The sequence below is a fragment of the Rhineura floridana genome, chromosome 1 (assembly GCF_030035675.1).
Source record: "Rhineura floridana isolate rRhiFlo1 chromosome 1, rRhiFlo1.hap2, whole genome shotgun sequence".
NCBI lineage: Eukaryota > Metazoa > Chordata > Lepidosauria > Squamata > Rhineuridae > Rhineura > Rhineura floridana.
In genome coordinates this window covers 108,452,036-108,471,655 of record NC_084480.1, presented here as the reverse complement: position 1 = coordinate 108,471,655, position 19,620 = coordinate 108,452,036, and the positions used below count along the sequence as shown (strand labels likewise).

The 19,620-nt window shown below is 39.3% G+C and overlaps 1 protein-coding gene across 7 annotated transcripts in view; it reads right to left on the bottom strand.

Annotated features, from left to right (window-relative positions):
• The window catches only part of SMARCA2 (SWI/SNF related, matrix associated, actin dependent regulator of chromatin, subfamily a, member 2), a 166,370-nt gene that overhangs the window by 5,522 nt on the left and 141,228 nt on the right, over window positions 1–19,620 (bottom strand). For 6 of the 7 annotated variants that reach the window (XM_061628942.1, XM_061628910.1, XM_061628932.1 and 3 more), the window contains 3 exons: window positions 14,643–14,860; window positions 4,043–4,148; window positions 218–319 (listed from right to left, as the gene is read on the bottom strand). In XM_061628942.1, the coding sequence (XP_061484926.1) occupies window positions 218–319; window positions 4,043–4,148; window positions 14,643–14,860 (426 nt within the window). Of the gene's footprint in view, window positions 1–217; window positions 320–4,042; window positions 4,149–13,652; window positions 13,738–14,642; window positions 14,861–19,620 lie in introns of those variants that run through there. The other variant, XM_061628948.1, reaches the window with a different exon arrangement.

Genomic DNA, 19,620 nt, shown 5'->3' with positions numbered 1-19,620 from the left:
CTCTGAAGACTTAAAGTAAGCTGAAACTGAAAAGACTGGCCTTAAGGAAGGCTGCTTTATATATCTGGGAAAATGTAACACATTCCCAAGTTTAGACAGCATTCAGGATTCTTACTGACCATTATAACATGTTCACACACACTATACTATGCAGTATTAAATGCAAATACATGCTTCTATATTCTTAGTACTGATAAGTACAGAATTTGAATCAAACCTGTGAACCTTCCAAGTTGAAGGTCTGAGCATTATGACACAACAACATGACATCCTTCTCCAGGTCACCAAGACTCCGATATTTATGGTTACGGATTCTTTCCTATTTTTAAAAAAACAGAGATTGAAAAGGAAAAATAAAAGATGGGATAGTTAGTTAACAAATCTGTTGTAATCCTGAATACAACAGAAGCAGCAACATCATAAATAACATTTTAAGTGCTATTATCCTTTTGGTGCAGGTTAATTAGATAACACAAACATAAAAGGCATTCTCAGATAAAAGCCAAACAAAAACTCTTTCTAAACTGAGTGGAGGAGACGGATAACACTGCCGAATGGCTGGGCTTGAAGTGATTCCAGTTTCAGCACTCTCTAGAATACTATAGGAGTGGAAAGGGAGCACTCCAAGAAGAGGCTCTGTGTCTGACTCAGAGACAATTTACAGTCACCGTCACCACATTTTAGTGAAGTTATAGGCCCAACCACAAACTAAATAACCCTTTTAAACTGCAATGGATCATTGCCTACACCTCAAAATATTGGCTATATTATGATTTATTAGACGCCTTTGACAAAACAGTCACAAGGTGTTTTACAACCATCTTAAAAACATACAAAAATGTAAACAACAATTTAAACATCAGACAATGCAAAAACAATCAAACAGCACTATTAGCCCATAATAAAAAAATGATCAGCAGCATAGCTTATTATTTATTTATTATTTGATTTATATCCCGCCCTTCCTCCCAGCAGGAGCCCAGGTACCAGGAGTTACCAGTTAGCAAATGCTGCTCATCACATACCATCAAATGCCTGGGAGTAGAAGGAGGTCTTAACCTGGCTCTGAAATGATAGCAATGTTGGCACCAGGCTGGCCTCGCTAGAGAGAGCATTCTATAAACAGGGCCACAACTGAAAAGGCCCTCTCCCTTGTTGCTTTTTCTCTCAGAGCACCTGGAAAAGGGCCTCAAATGACAATCTTAATGTTCGAGCAGTTTCATGTCAGGAGAGCATTCAGTCAGGTATTGGGGTCCTGAGTCATATAGGCATTGCAGGTTAAAACCAGCACTATGAATTGGGCTTGGAAACATATAGACAGCTGATGCAGTTGGGCCAGAATAGGTGTTGCATGGTTAGGCCACCTGGTCCCCGTTAACAATCTGGCGCTGTGTTCTGCACTAGCTGCAGTTTCTGAGCTGTCTTTAGAGGCAGACCCACGTATAGTGCATTGTAATCTAACCTGGATGTTACCAGAGCATAGATCGCTAAAGTTAGGTTGTCCCTATCAAAATAGGAGTATAGCTGGGCCACCAGCCAATTCTGGTAGAAGCTGCCCCAGGTGACAATAATGAATCTAGGAGACCCTCAATCTCTAAACCTGCTCCTTCATAGGGAGTGTGACCTCATCTAGAACAGACTGAACACCACCCACTAACAGCAACCCATTCTGGATTGAGCTTAAGTTTATTGGCCCTCATCTAGTCCAATTACCACAACTGGACATCATTTCAGCACCTCACCTGCAGAAGATGAAAACAGAGCTACTGGTGTAACTGGTGTCAGCACAATCCAAAACTCTGGATGACCTCACTCAGTAATTTCATGTAGATGTTAAATAGCATGGGGACAAGACTGTGGAATCACTTCATGGGGCTGAACAATACCACCCATGGAACACATTCTGGAACTGGCCATTCAAACAGAAGTGTAATCACTTTAAAATAGTGCCTCCCACCCACATGGTTGAAGTTATCAAAAGCCACTAAGCATCAAGGAGAATCAACAGGCTCATATTGCATCCCTCTCTCAACACAGGTCACTGTACAGGGTACCCAAGGCAGACCTGAATCAAGATTGAAATGTATATAGAAAATCAGTTTAATCCAAGACTACCTAGATCTGGTTGGCAACCATTCACTCAAGGACCTTTTGCCAATACTAGAGACTACAATGACAGCTGTGATTTAGGTATCCTTACAGGCAGAACAATTCTAATCGGGCTGCGATGTGTGGAATGGCGAATTCACAGCTACATTCAGAACCCTGCTGGCTCCTGCCAGCCAGGGTATGTGGCTAGATGCTCTCCTCTTTTTTGCTGCACCAGCTCCAGGAGATGGAACAATTTAGAATCCATGGCTGGTCCAGCTGTACCTTGATCCTGTTTTGGGGCCCTCTGCAGCAGGAACACCAACAGCAGATAGCGTTGTCACATTTTATGCAAATGCAGTGGGAGCCTCTGAGTCAAAGAGTGGTACTCAAAGAGTGGTCGTCGGTGGCTCTGCTTCGGACTGGAAGGAGGTTTCGAGTGGAGTGCCACAGGGTTCTGTCCTGGGGCCGATACTCTTCAACATTTTTATCAATGACTTAGATGACGGGGTGGAGGGAAGCCTTATGAAGCTTGCGGATTATACGAAACTGGGAGGGATAGCTAACACTATGGAAGACAGGAATAAAATCCAAAGGGACCTGGATAGACTAGGAAACTGGGCTGAAATTAATAAAATGACATTCAATAAAGACAAATGCAAGATTCTGCATTTAGGCCACAAAAACAAAATGCACGGGTACAGGATGGGAAAAACCCGGCTTAGCAGTAGTGCGTGTGAGAAGGACCTTGGAATTGTAGTGGATCGCAAGTTGAATATGACCCAGCAGTGTGATGCTGCGGCAAAAAAGGCAAATGTGGTTTGGGGCTGCATAAACAGAGCTATAGTTTCCAGGTCGAGGGAAGTAATAGTCCCACTATATTCTGCATTAGTCAGGCCTCATCTGGAATGCTGCGTTCAGTTCTGGGCGCCTCATTTTAAGAAAGATATAGACAAGTTAGAGCGGGTTCAGAAGAGGGCGATGAGGATGATAGCCAGTATGGAGAACAAGTCTTATGAGGAAAGGCTGAAGGAACTTGGCATGTTCAGTCTGGTGAAGAGAAGGCTGAGGGGTGACATGATTGCACTCTTTAAGTACCTGAAGGGCTGTCACATAGAGGAGGGTACAGATTTGTTCTCTGCTGCCCCAGAGGGTAGGACTAGGTCTAATGGTTTTAAGTTGCAGGAGCGTAGATTCAGATTGGACATTAGAAGGAACTTCTTGACAGTAAGGGCAGTTCGGCAATGGAACCGACTGCCTAGGGAGGTGGTGGGATCCCCTTCGCTGGATGTCTTCAAGCAGAGGCTGGAGAGCTATCTGCGGGAGATGCTCTAGCTGTGGATTTCCTGCTGTGAGCAGGGGGTTGGACTCAATGGCCTACAAGGCCCCTTCCAACTCTATGATTCTATGAGTCAGCAAACACCCCCCACTGGTAATCCTAAAGTCCCTCCAGCAGCATGGATCAGGTAAGATATGTAGTTATTGTTACTCCCTACATATGTGCACTCCAGTGGGGGAAAGTGGATTGTTCAAACTGACCCAAGGTAAGTGTGCCCAGCATGCCTTTCCAAACAGTCAAGAACAGCTCCAGTGCTCTTTCTTCAAATTTGTTCCCAGTTTCATGCTCCATCTACCTTTTATAAGCATGGTCTGTAAGCATTCTCCATCTGACCTTTTTGAAGCATAGCACCATAATAAAGTGTTCCTTGACATTTTAGGGTCTATTACGGATAAGCTTTGCAGAGCAGACTTCATTCAGCTACCTTGCTGATAGATTAGTCTGTACTTTTACGAATATGTTTAAACTGTTGACCGTGAAATATTACACACATGGCAGAATCACAACAAGCAATATCTTATATTTACAATATATGCAAGAGTGTAAAAGCCAAATAATTATAATTTGGGCTAATGCTGGAAAGCTGTGTTCATGTTTAACAGAAATTATGCCCACCTTAATTTTCTTGAAGTCCACTGGCTTTCTAATTAACTCATAGTACTCTGGGTATTCTTTTCTGGAAGGCAGCTGAATGAAGACTTCACTTAATTGTCGTCCTGAGCTGTTAATTAGGACAAAAATAAAACAAAACATTATTCCTTAATTGTGAAAAGTAGTGGTGCAGACTGCAGACTGCATCCCTCCTCTCCAGTCATTCTTAGGCCATGGCATCAGAGAGATGAATACCAAGGTAAGTACTGGGAATAACTTAGTAAAAGCCACCAATCAACAATGCCCTATTCGAAACTATTGTTTGCTTGGGAAATTGCTAACCCTGGTCATTACATGGAAAATACAGCTTTTGAAAAATACTAAAACATCCCCAGAGATGTTAACCATTTTAAAAAAGGGATTCCTGCTGTTTTGGCACCCAAGAAGCACGGCAGATTTTCTGCCACAATATTCACAACTGAAATCTTGGAATTTTGCCTCAGTACAAACAAATCCTCATTTTGAATTTCATAAGCCACACTCGAAATGGCTTTTTATGAGTTTCAATGTAGCAAAAAGCCTAACTGTAAGCTGTACATTTTTACTACTTTGACAGCAGCAATTTTATAAACTACAGTATTAGCTCACCAGCAATTTCACTGTTTATGTCCATATTTGCATAAATAATAGACTTGTATGTGTGGCACTCCATATTCCAAATACTTTTGATCAGGTCAACTTTGGGACAGTTCTTCTTTGGGCTGGCTCCTTGTTGTTAAGTACCAGTTGGTGAGTTTTGAGGCCAAATGAGAACATGGCACCTCACCTACCCATTCTCATGACCCTGACCCAAAGCAGCATTCAGGACTGACACAGTGAAGGAGGAATCAGCTGGATCAGGAAGACCAGTGGTGCAAGCCAGAGAGGTGCTAAACCTAGACACAGGTTCTAACACCATGCCTGAGCTGGAGCCTGTCAGCCAGGAGGCCTATGAACTGGGATCCCAGGACATTGCAAAACCTGAGGCAGATACCTCTGAGGAACTGTTCCCCTTCAGACCAGGGACCCCATTCTCCCTTGTTCATAAAGAGATGGAATGCTAGGTTCCAGATCAGAGAACTGCCCCTTTAAGACTCTCATTTTTTCTGGAATGGAGTGGAACCTGGGAGTGGTAGTCTCGCTGAAGTAGGATAAAATATCTCAGCTGAATTCCAATTGTTCTCCAATATTGGAGAAAGTGATCTGCATGGAGCTATCCAAGGTCGTACAGATCTAGCCTGATGCTTCCTGCTTGTCAAAGCCACCCTCAGGTATCTTTGGTACCCTGGAGCTCCTGTTTTGGTCCAGACAGGACACCAAGTCTCTAGTGTGTACCACCTGCCAAAAGACAAATGGCCACTATCAAGTGGGAGTGAGACAGTGAAAACTGGCCAGGGACTTCAACTCTGGATATTCAAGTGCTACTTTGTAAGCACTTTATATGATTACTGATAAGAAATTGTAATAACCAGTATGTTTGAAAAGAAAAAATGAACATGGTTTTCCATTTTACCTAAGAATTTGTTCCATTTCAAGATATGGAGCATTAATAAAATCCTTTGTTGTGAGGAATCTAACTAAAGTGCAGTTATGTATAAGCATTAGGGAGGCATATTCTGCAAAGATATGCAAATCACACAGCAGACTATCTTGCTCATATTCCTGGAAGAGTAGCAGAATATTGATTTTTTCCTCTTCTTTTTTTTTTTTTAAAAAAAACCCAAATACCGGACTTCTCCTTTTCACAGCAGGTTCCAATTTCTTAGTCCCTTTGTATATTTGTAAGTGAATATGGCTTTAACCCCCTCAAAAGCATGTATTTGCTAATACATTTGTTAATAAATTTGCTAATACATAGCCTCCAGTTGTTGCAACTCAGGTTATGCCGAAATCAAATTATTAGTTATGAAAATACTATCCTGGGTTTTAATCTATATTTCTAATTTCATATACATGTTTAAAAAAAAATGAATAAAAGATCTACCAAACATAAAAGCATGCACACTATTTTTTTTCTGGTTGCTTAGCAACTACAAGGCTATATGCTGAAGAGCAATAGGACCTGCATAAATTAATATAATCTTCAGAAATATGAGTGGCATCTCAGTGCTACTACTATACTAGGTCACATCCCCCCACATATAAGCAAATAAATACAGGTAACAATATTTTTAAAAAAATAAAAACCTTTTTTGTGTGTGTTGTACAGTATCTTGCCACACTGACAGGAGATGCATGTCTCCTGTTTTTAACAGCATTGTATGGAGCACAATTTTGTGGCATTAACAGATGATTAACAGGTGAATTTAAGGCAAGCTGTAGATTTTCTTTGACAGGCTAAGTTCTCTGGGCTATGAGCAATGTTCTTTCATTAATCAGTTTGATGCCATATCAATTTAAAATCCAAAAAAGAAAATTGCACCTGCAGTACCCATATACAAAATGTTCATTTTGTTTGGAGGGATTCATTCTATGGGACTGTCTATGAAAGGAAGCAGCAGGGATTTATGATTATCAGGCATCTCACTGAAGGCTGGTTTTCATGTTATGCTTTAAAGACAAAAATGTCATATAGACTGCTAGTGCTCTAGGGATCATGCTCCATATGGTATTGAACTAGCAGTAAATGCTGCGAGAGGTTCATTAGCACTGTTAGTGGTGGAGAGTAGTTTTCTGCATGGAAGTCTAGACAGTAACAATATATATCAAGTAATAATTGAAGCTATTCAAAGTACTGCAGAACTCTAGGAAGTTCAGATTTAAGCATCCAATCTTCCCAGGACTGCATGATTTGCAACCTTGGGGGAAACTAACAGAAAAAGTGTGAAAGTATGTAATGGTTTTGCTCTCTTGAGCAATAGGTCATAGATCAAAGCACTTTGGATGAAACTTAATCTCACCAAGTAGCGATCTAGTACTGATCTATCTCAGCTTACCTGATCATGCCACTAAAAGGTTATCCTCTAATAACCTTGTTACAAGGTTATCCCCTAATGTGACTACTTCACACTAAAAAGCAAAATAAAATCCACATCATACAACCACAACATTTGAATTCTTGAATTAGAATCACAAATACAACTAACTTTTGTTTAAGTCTGCTCCATACTTCACTTTTCTTTAATATTTTACAAATTAAATCAAGAAACAGCAGCCATGGTGTTAGTATAAAGAAAAATACTGTAATTTAACTACGAGAAGCTCAAAAAGCAAGAAAATTCCAGCATAGATAAAATTTCTATACAATGTTATGGAATGCTGCCTTTAAACGTTCAACTTTGGTAATATCCAAATGCCAATTGGGGAACATTTCAACTTCCCAGGACATTTTATAACTAACTTTAAGCTGGTTATATATGAACTTCAAAGGGAGGCTGCAGTGTCAAACTGCTGAATTATAGTTCATCAAGAGACTCAATGCTATCATTTGTGGACTGAATTGGGACAAGGGATTTGTCTGTGTTATCAGCAACAACTTTTTTTAATGAATGGCTACTGCTGACAAAATTATTATAACCATCTGTATTTTTCTGCATTTATTTCATTCTGACAAACACCTTTCCCTCCTAAACATGTGTAAATGTGACTGTAATTCACAAAAGGTTGTACTATGATATATGTGCTAGTTTTTAAGATGCTACAAGACTCTTTGTCATTTTTGCTGCAACAGACTGACACGGTGACCCCTCTGGAAATTGCTCCAATCACCATGTTACTTTATCAAGAAAGTCCAGTCTAGTCCAGAGGTTTGACTGAAGGGCAAAGCCAAAGTGGACAGGAACGCATCATTTTATCTAATAGGTAAATACTAGAGTAGCACCTCACAGGATTTGATCCTCGTTCTTCATGAATGCTTAATAAAGCAGCAAATGCAGCCGAGTGTGGGGTGAAGTAAGGAAATATTGTTACTCCAGGAGACGTTCCATGATGAAAAGCAATGCTTGGCATATGAAGCCTGACCTTCCATTTCTACCCATCACACTAAGAGGGGCAGTTATTTTAGAGAGTGAGAGCAGTAATCCCCAAGGAAACTTTAACTCAAGAAGTGGTTTTGCCTGTGGCTTATTTTGCTTATGTTAAATTATAAGCCCAGCATTTGAAGAGATAAAAGGTGTCAAATAAGAAGCAAGTGAGTTCGGTTCAAAGCAGTGTGCAATTTGTTTCAGTTTCATTTGGGAAGGTTTCTTTTCGTATTCATACCTTTCCATATTTTTATCTAGGGTGTAACTATGGCATCTGATTGATTGCTTAGTTATGCTTTCTGAAACACAAAACAGCAATGTATCGTACTGACCAGCAAAGCATTTGGTTTCTCCAAGAGACATCCAAAATCCCCATTCAACTGACAACAGACAAGTTGCTTTTTGGTATCTAAACCCAAACATATTTAACTATTTCACAAAAATCTGGCCACCTTTGTTCTCCAACAATCCAGCCGCAGAAAATATTCACACAGTACAGCAGAGCATGTGAGCTATTCTGGTTGCTAGATGGAGGTGGAGGCTATAAAGAGAAAGTTAACTCTTATCTCCTATCTTCCAAGCATTCCACATTTGCCAGGCATGACATACACAGGACTTACAAAAGGTCACTTCACACATTCTTTTATTTCCACACACTTATTTTCACCATGTACATGGATGTGAACTGGAAGGTATATGAAGAAAGCTGCAGTATTTCCACTTGGCGAGTCTGTTGTTTGGAAAGAGTGCAGCTGGGATTATGGAAATAGCTGCCACCACCTCTGTATTCTACATGGCCACAATAAACATCTGGGAGAGCGGAAAGTAGAAAGTGGAAAGACAGGTTGACAGTGGTTTTCAATACCTATTTATACCGTACAATTGACTATCTTATTGCATGTGTATCTTGTGAAAGACTTTAATGTTGGACACTTCTATTTTTATGTTGAGGACAAAACCTACTAAACAACCATCACCACCTGCACTTCTAAGATGCCATATCAATATTTTCTTCACTCACTCTTTTGGCATCACTGACCTAGAGCCCCAAACCATCATGTAATATTTCTACATTAGCTTTCATATCAGGGATGGAAAAGTCCTTATTTTTATGGTTGGTGAGTATGTTTAATTCAGTACATGCTAGAAGACTTTTAATTCTATAGTCCTAATTAAAGTGCTAAGGCAAAGTACAGGAATGAAAACAAGTATTAAATTTTTCTGATCAATGTTCTCTTCCTAAAGAAATCCTATTATCTATTAGACAACCTCCCTCCTCTGAAGCATTTTACTAAGGTGAGTCCTAAAAATAATAATAATGAGAAGAGCGCTTGCTCAGCATTTAAACTAAGTCAATCCAAACAAAATTCTCATTCTGTGCAAACCTCCTTCTCGGGTCACTTCTCCATAACATGGACCTGCAGCATCAGTGCTTTTCTTCAAAGGCAATGTCTTCAAAAAGCTAATTAAAATTTAAAGTTGTAGCTAGGGGCAGATTTTTAGATTTTTCTTATTATTTTGTAAATACAAGGAACTCTGCAACCTTTGCTGTTGGCAAAGCTGTTTAGAAAATACAAAGGAAACTGCTCCGAAACTGGTGACAACATATAATATACCTTTTGGTGACAACATATTTGACAGACACATACCTGATAATGATGGATTACTGCTCCAGGGATATGTATAAGGAAATAGCAAGCAATATATTTGATATGAAGCACAATCCTAAGCATAATTCATCATATGTAAGTCCTGGTGAATTCAATGATGCTTATTCTCTACTAAGTATATTTAGAATTACAGCCTAAGTTAAACTTCTCTTGGAGTACTTAGGGCTCATCTAGCCAATGAAAAACAGAGCCAAATTTGTCTGTAATATTGATAAATGCAGCAATGATAGATCACGTTATCAGACATTGTTTGCATTCACCCAAGACATTCCATTAGGCTTGTACACTGCTCTGTTACTGGAAGTTTCTGTCCTGGGCTCCCATATGTAGCATTCACCATGATCTACAGCAGATTTGCAAGAGTTAAAGAAACACAGTGGGCAAAATTATGTTGTCATGGTAACCAGCATAAATCCCCTGGTAAAGACTGCTACTATTGATCGGTCAGCACAACAGAATGGGTCTTTTCACTCACAACTAATTTCTCTGGACCCACACATAGCTCAGCATGGTATCATCCTAAAAGATTATTTGCAGAGGCAACATAATGGTAGAGTGCAGAAATAGCAACTCCTTAAACACTGTTATATATTTTTTACCATCATAGCATTTCCATAAGAGGGATTTTTGAGAATCCTGAATGTGCCATTCTAAGAATATTTCACTTCAGCTTACTCTTGCAAACCATTACTCAGGAGAATGCTCTACAAGGGTCACTGCCAGCTGGGCAGCCCCCAGTGGTGGCATGACCAACAAGGCCTTCCCAGCTAATTATAGGGCCTGAGATGGTTGATACTGGGGAAGGCACTCTTTTAGGTACTTGGAACACTGTCCCAAGTTATTTAGGGCTTTGTATGCTAGTGCTAACACTAGTGCAGTGCTCTCAGGACTGGTGACAAATGGCCCCAATGGGCTGCTCCACTTACCAAACTAGCAGCAGCAATCTATACTAGTTGCAGCTCCACATAGAGTGCACTGCAGTAGTCCAAGCAGGAGGTCAGCAGAGCATAGACAAGTGAGGCCAGGCTATTCTGATCTAGAAACGGCCATAGCTGGAGAAACAGCCTAAGCTGGGTATAAGCACTGAAGTGACTTGAGACCCCAGTGACAAATTGGAATGCAGGAGTATTCCCAGACTATGAACCTGTTCCTTCAGAAGAATAGAACCCCTCCGAGAACAGGCTGTACACGTACCTTCCAGACGCAAGAACCACCTACCCGCACATCACCTCTGTCTTATCAGTATTCAGCCTCAGATTATATTGGCCCTCATCTAGTCCATCACTGGTCCCAGACACCGGTCCAACACATGCACAGCCTCCCCTGATTGTGATGGAATGGCATAATGCTCCAAAACCATAGATGACAGCCCCCAACAGTTTCATACAGAAGTTGAATAGCATAGGAGACATAGGGATTCCACAATTCAAAAGCCATGGGGCCAAGCCACAGTCTCCTAGTACTATCTGATAGCAACTCTGCAGGTAGAAATGGAACCACTGAAATATGGTATCTCCAACTCTCACCTCTTCGAGTCATTAGGGTTAGGTTTTATCATTATTGTTTGAGATTTTTTAATGCTCTAATGTAAATTGTATGTTTTTATGTTGTATGTCGCCCAGAGTGGCTGGATAACCAGCCAGATGGGCGACTAATAAATTTAAATAAATAAATAAATAAATACATTCCAAAAGGACACCATGGTCAATAGTATCAAAAGCTGCTGAGAGCTCAAGGAGAACCAACAAGGTCACATTGCCCCTACCTCTCTCTCAATAAAGGTCATCAATCAGGGTGACGAATGCTGTTTTGGTGCCAAAACTGGGACTGAAACCAGACTGGAATGGCTCTAGATAGCATGCTTTCCCCAGGTATATCGCAGCTGGCTGGCCATCACCTCTTGATCATTTGTGCCAGAAAAGGAGTATTAGAAACAGGATGGAAGTTTTCTAAAACCTCTGGATCCAGGGAGAATCTCTTCAAGATGATCCATGCCTCTGAATCTTTTAAGGCGGTGGACATGACTCCCTCCTGTAATGAAGCAGTAACCGCTACCTGGACCCATCAAACCAGTTGTCTCTTACTAGATTTTATCAGCCATGATGGGAGGAGATCAAGAGGACACATTGTCAGCCTCACTGCCATAAGCATCCCGTCCACATTTTCATGCTGCAACAACTGAAACTGGTCTCACAAGGTGTAATTTGCACAAGGGGCTTTTGTTTGCTGCCCTGGGCTCCTGCTTGGAGGAAGGGCGGAATGTAAATAAAATAATAAATAAATAAATAATTTGATGGGGTTCTAGGGACCTGCAACGGACCTGAACCAATTTTGGCATCAGGTTCAGGATGTATCTGAGTGATTTTGCCCTCAAAGTGATTTGTAAATCTCTCACAGCAGGCTATTGACTGGTCCATTGTCAATGATACAACGCTGGTTTGGACCAGCCAGTTTACCATCCTAAACAGCTCTGCTTGGCAATTCACTAGGCAGTGTTCTCATGAATATTTTAAACAAACAAATAAGTAAGTATAGGCCAGGACTGCTGGGTAAAGCAGAGACCTAGAAAGAAAAGAGCAGTTTGGGGGGGTGGGGTGATGCCAGCTGTTGTAGTGGGGATATTGGTTGTGGGGGTTCAAGCTGGACTTGTAAAGTCTCAGAAACAGCAGACACCATGGAGGAATTGAGCCATGCTGCTACAGACCTCATCTCTATCAGCCAAGGGTGTCACAACAGTTTGTTCCATGCTGTAAGAGAAAGCAAACTGGGCGTTTGGAAAAAAAAATGGCTCAATGCTGTGAATGATCCACTCTCCTCCATGCTAAAGATGCAGTGCCCCAGAGGCTCTTGCCTTGGCTGAAAAACTAAGAAAAAGCTCATAGCAGTGCACAATGTGAGCCTAAAAATATTCCTTCCCAGTTCCCTGGCAATTTGCTGTAAAGGATAAATGGATGAGTAAGTGCAAGTCTTTACTGGGAGATCCCAAGAATTCTGTCCTTCACCTTCAGGAGATCTTGCAAACACATGGTTTACTAACATTTTCATGTTATGGCTGCAAAATCATTGGGTTCTGTTTTCTCAACTTGATAAGGTTTAAATAATGAGTACAAAGAACTAGCCCCGTCACTGCAAGGAGAAAGTATCAAATCATCCATATAAAAATGGTTTGTTATCTACAGTGGTTATGAACAGAAAAATTAGCCTCGCCTCCTCCGAGGTTTCCACCTTTCCTTGCAGGGTGGCTGTAAGAAAGTTTGGAAGCTTTTCCTTCCTTTTTTGATTAACTACAGCTTGCCACATCATCCGAAACCTACAAGCTGTAAGTTAATCTTAACTATCATTTGTTTTAAACAAGATGACTTCAAACCATGGTTCATGAAGCTGACCTTGTTTCAATAAACCATAGTTAAGATAAACCACACATTTAAGATTTGGATAACTGAAATGAAAACTGAAATCTCCAAACTTTTTCTCATTGCACAGTGGAACAAGAGAGGGGAAAGGTCAGCACATGAGCCCAGGGAGCATTTATCATGTTGTCTGAAGGTAGCCAGGATCTGGACACCATATCTGGAAATTAGAATACCACAAAACATCCTCTTACATGAGAGAAAACTGGTTTGTTTTTTTACTTTTACAAGATCTGGGGTTAATCAGTGATAATCTTTAGAAATGTTCAACTGTGTGTGAACCTTATTGAACTTGGTAAGTTAGAACCATGACACAAAAGTGAATTACGCATCTGTAATAACTTTAAGAGAGCCAGTGTGGCGTAGTGGTTAGAGTGTTGGACTACGACCTGGGAGATCAGGGTTTGAATCCCCACACAGCTATGAAGCTCACTGGGTGACCTTGGGCAAGTCACTCTGCCTCTGAGCCTCAGAGGAAGGCAATGGTAAACCACCTCTGAATACCGCTTACCATGAAAAGCCTATTCATAGGGTCGCCATAAGTCGGAATTGACTTGAAGGCAGTCCATTTCCATTTTCAATAACTTTAAAGAGAGACAACATCATATATTTAAAATACACCATCCTTGTCATTTGCACTAGATAAAGAAAAGGAAAAGAAGTGTGTGTACTCATAGGAAGAAGTATTTTATAAGTGGTAGAAGATAACATAATCATTTTGCTTTTAAAAATATTAAATACCTCATTTAAATAATATCTGAAACCGTTTCTTTTATTAAATTGCATGAATGTTGGGTGCCACACTGCTGTCTACCTCACAGAATCATACAGTAGTTACTTTCAAGAAAGATATTTTAACCAGACACCACTATTTTTACAAACAAAGCTGTGTCCTACAAGTGGCACTTATGTGGATGTAAGCTACATGGAATAGGCTTTCATCTCAGGAAATGTGCATTGGATTGTACTGTTAAAGCCACTTCTTCTTGTTTAATTAAATGTATAACAGAAATGTAAGATATCAAAAACTGTCAAGATGGCAATACTAAGTATCTTGTCAGTGGAGATAACATGGTTTTTAAACCAATGTGCTGAATGGGTGACTGGAGGAACTGATTTTATTATGTTATTATTTTGAATGTATATTCCACTTATGATGGCTTCATTTGTAAACTGCCCTGAAAAGTGGCACAAAAATATTTCAATAAATGTGTGCTGTGACACAGTTAATATTCACACATATAGCAATAAAAGACATATGTGTATAAAATACACACACACACACACATGGCACACAACTAAATAAATAAAAGTTGCATGGCTCAAAGGGCAACTGTGATCTTGAGATGTGGATTGCATCATCATTTTGGATTCAGAAGTAATATCTTCTATGGATGTTAATGTGATAAATTTGTAGGACCATACACAGGGATGTCTAGATGTCAGATTCATGCAGAAGATTTTTTTTAAAACCGTATACTTTTCAAGTAAGTAAATCTTTACAAAGAAAACAAAGAGCTGACATAGGTAAACATGAGCTCACCTGTCTTTGTAATTGATCACAGTATCAATGATGGCATTCATCTGCTTTGTTAACTTAGGGGGATTAGGTGACAATTTCTCTGCTGGAGGTCTTCCTCTCCTCTTTTTTGCCTTCTCTCCATCCTCTTTGCCCGAATCTTTGTCCACATTTCTTCTCCTTTTTCGTTTTTTAAGCCGAACTTCCTCTTCCATTTCTTCCAAATTGCCGTCTTCGATTGCCTATTTATTAGGAAAGTAAGAAAACATATTTGAAAAATCAAAGGCGCCAACAAAAGGTATACATTAAAAACTGCAAGGTGTAAACAACCATGCAGTATAAGCTGTATCAGTTTATAAGCACAACTCCAAACATAAATATTAGGGGAAATCAACTAAATTTAACATCACAGTAACAATTTTGTCCAAGTAATTGAATTGTATCTGGTAGAGCGGTAAGGCCACACCCCAAAAGGCCATTGATGCTTCAACCATGTACATACACACTCAAAGCACAATCAATATATTTTAATAGGTACATCCATATATCCTTTTTAATATATATTTGTAGATAAAGCAATTATTATGAAGCAAAAAGAATTGACTTCAAAATACAGTCACCCGCATACATATATACATATCCCTTTTCCAAACAAAGAAGTAACAAACCAGATTCTTTTGATTAGGAATTTTCAAACAGAATTTCCAAATCAGTTAAAAGTACACATCCAAAACACCACAATATCCACCTGCTGTAATAACTATAACCATGCAGAAGTGGTGGACAATAGACTGTTGTACAGTAAAAAAATACTGGCATTATGGAATGGGGAAAATAACACAACGCAAACAGTCAAGCAATATACACTAGTTCAAAATTTACCTGCAAATGTGTGCTTTAAACCACAGCCAACAGCACTATGCAGTGAGAGAGTGAAAACTACTACAAAACAAACCTGTTTTAAAGGAAATCTGTTCACACACTATTTAAGAAATCCATGTGACAATCACAGAAGCTGAACTTTCTTTGATTTTTAAAACAGAAGAAAAAGGCAGAGATAAGGGACAGTTAAGTCTTCCATAAAATTTAAAACTAAAAAGATATGAGGGAAGAAAAACAATCCTGATTTTTAAAATAAATCACATCAGCTTTTATTCTGAATGCTTTCTCAAAACATAAATGTTGATATTGTCCCTTTTGCTTCTCTGTACTGCCTACAATACATGCAAATGCTAATCAATCCTTTCTCAGAACTGAAAGAGCTCTAATCATAAGGCAATTACCTTCATTTTTCCACAGCACCAAACATGGCTAATATTTATGGTCATGTGAGTGTAACAATCAATATACAAAGAGTGATTACATTCCAGACACAATTTCTTTCACTTGGGTACAACGTCTCTTGCAAAATGTTTTGTGCACAAAACCTGGTGCACCACACAAAACAGACTGGCATGTTAAAAACGCCAGTGAGATTTCAGAATCTGTTTCCTATTCATCCTCCGATGTGCAAATCCACAGAACAAACATGAACGTATAATCCTGAGGGAGTGCCTGAAACCCAGGCCTTAATAATCAAAAGACAATTTCTATCATGCTTCCACAGCATTCAGATAACCACCATGAACGAGCTTGAGATCTGATGAGTTAGGAGGAAGAAAGGAAGGCAACAGCAAATAAATAAATAAATATCTGCACACACATTCATTAATATTCATTTGGTTAAAGCAGGACACCCACTATACACCACAGCAGCTAGCGAAGATTAAGCAAAGGAAACTGTTCTGGAAATCTTGGAAGCTAGAAATGCTAATGATAAATACAGCATGCAAGGCTGTCAACAGTTATTGCTCTCCTTAGGCTCTCATTTGTACACAGAAAACACAGAGAACACCAGCTTTTGATGTGTTACACACCTACACATGCCTGTGATGTAGTTCTATTGAATCTTCAAGACGGGAATGAAAAAGGATATTTACCTTACCACTATCAGCAGGCCGGCTATCGGAAATCACAGTTAGTGGGGATAAAATTAACAAGCCAGCAAAGCAGCGAGCTGCTAGTCTCTTCATCAGCTGATCAGGAAAAAAAAGAGAGCTGGGGAAACGCTATGTTTTCATATACAAGTAATTTTATTTTACTGAAAATGTAATACTGAAAGGATTGTAGATACTCAAATCTGCTGTTTCATTCTACCTACCACAAGGCCCGAAGCCTTCTTCCTTCAGCCTGCTTAATATTGACAACTACTTATCATATTTCCCCCTTATTATTCCAGGAACTCAAATCAGGATTTTTTGGGGGAGGGGGGGCAGGTGAAGTTATTGATTCCTGGAAGCATTTTAATTATAGTCTTAATATTATTTTAAAAAACAGACATATAAACATACACTTTTTAAAAAGCAAAATAATGAACTATGCATTTTAAAGCAGTATTACACACAAAGCTGTTTCATTGTTCTCTTAAATTTCAAGATATAAAGATTGGTAGAAACAGTATAATTTAAACGATCTTTCTGATTTAACATGCTTTTTTTTAAAAAAAGAATTAAAATATTTCTGTTTTAGTATTTCTCTCCCATCAAATACAGGATAACAAAATCCCATGGCTCTAACAGTCACACCTACCACACCTAAGATTATTTGAATTTGCTTATCACTACACTTCTTAGCAATATTTTTAAAGAGATCTGAGTAAAAATGATATTCCAACAGATAATATCTATTCCCCACAACACAGATATATACATATTAGACTTTATGAATTTTATATATGTTTGGATGGCATATAAATGTTGACAAATTACATTTATTTAAAAATGTTTTTTGAATAATTTGAACCTAAAACTCTCATCAAAATTGGTTCTCTGCATTTTACTAAAAATCCATAGAAGTTCACACTATTTTCTATTTATTTAAACAAAATGTATACACTGGTTACTAGAACAAAAGATCTCTAAGTGGTTTACAATTTTCATCAAATTAAAGCTTATTTGTACTAACTACACAATTTACAAACCTAGTTATAGCAGGACATTCCTAACATTCTTTGGACCATTTAAGTAAAATTCAATTTTTTTTAAAAAAATGCCAACATATGGCTGCGCACTACTATTCTTAGTCATGTGGTGATTTTACATATTATGTAGCCTGAAAAGTATTATTCAACTTATTCGAATAATAAGCCAGTGTCTGGCTGCAACAATGGACTGGATGAGGGCTAATAAACTGAGGCTCAATCCAGACAAGACTGAGATGCTGCTAGTGGGTGGTTCTTCTGACCGGATGGTGGATGTCCAACCTGTCCTGGATGGGGTTGCACTCCCTCTGAAGGAGCAGGTTCATAGCTTGGGGGTTCTCCTAGAACCATCTCTGTCACTTGAGGCTCAGGTAGCCTCGGTGGCATGGAGTGCCTTCTACCAATTTCGGTTGGTGGCCCAGCTACGCCTCTATCTGGACAGGGATAACCTGGCTTTAGTTGTCCATGCTCTGGTAACCTCTAAGTTAGATTACTGCAATGCACTCTACGTGGGGCTGCCTTTGAAGACGGTTCGGAAACTGCAGCTTGTGCAAAATGCAGCGGCCATTGGTAACAGGGACCAAACGGTTCGAACATATAAAACAGATTCTGGCCTGCTTGCACTGGCTGCCTGCATATTTCCGAGCTCAATTCAAAGTGCTGGTTTTAACCTATAAAGCCTTACACGGCTTGGGACCTCAATACCTGATGGAATGGCTCTCCCGACACTAACCCACCTGTGGACTACGCTCAACATCAAAGGCCCTCCTCCAGGTGCCTACTCTGAGGGAAGCTTGGAGGATGGCAATGAGGAAGAGGGCTTTCTCAGTGGTGGCCCCCAAATTATGGAATGATGTTGTTGACAAGGTGCGCCTGGCGCTGGCGCCAGGTCAAGACTTTTCTCTTCTCCCAGGCATTTAAGCATTTTTTTAAAGTGTTTTTAAATTTGTATATTTGTTTTTAATGTTTTTAATTGTTGTAAACCGCCCAGAGAGCTTAGGCTATGGGGCGGTAGACAAATGTAAATAATAATAATAATAATAATAATAATAATAATAATTTAACTAGTAGGACTTACAGGAACTATAGACAAACATAACATTTAGGAAAAACTGTATTCCTCTAGGTGTGCCATTTTGATTTTTGGCCTCTGGTACTGAAAAGACTTGAGTGTCTCTGGTCACAGATACAATAGATACAAATACAATATTAACATATTTCTTCCCAACAAACTTGGGTTTTGATCACAAATGAATTTAACACACATTTATTTACAAAGATGACTGTTCCAAAAAACACTGGCTGAGCACACAAAATAATTTCCACACACCAAACCACTGAAATTACTAAGCATATTGCTCATACTACCTTATACTATTCAACTTAGCACCTCTTGCTCCACAATAAAAGAGGTACACTTTATACCTCTAAGTTTTTGTTACAAATGGAGTTTGGAGTCAAGATACAAAGAACTTTTGCACACACTTGCAACTCTTTTACTCCTCCCTTTTTGCTGCAAGCAAACAAACTAGGAAGTCTTCAATTAGTCACTGTTTCTGGTTTTATCTGAACTGCAAAACTATGATTACCAGCTTTGGATCAAGCCAGGATATGAAATCATAATTAAGCATAGCTTTCCAGTTTGGACAAAACAATTGTGCTGCAAAGGGAGAAGTGAGTAAAGGCTCGTTCATACTCATGTTTATTAAGACACTTGTCTTAAGAAATATTTCCTTAATAGCTAAACATTATGCCTAGGATTAACCTGACATAAGCAGGTCACAGAATTTAAAAAGACTAAGAAAAGGTGAATATATCTGGAAGATGACCAAGGAAATTTTATTCTCTAGAGAGAAGATCTAATTGTTGTAGTATTTTCGAAAGGCAGTCCACCTCAGATGAACACCTGGTATAGGGCATTTCAAAACTAGAGATCCTGATCAAGACAATCTACCCACTGTGAAAGTGAAGATCCAGTCTCCT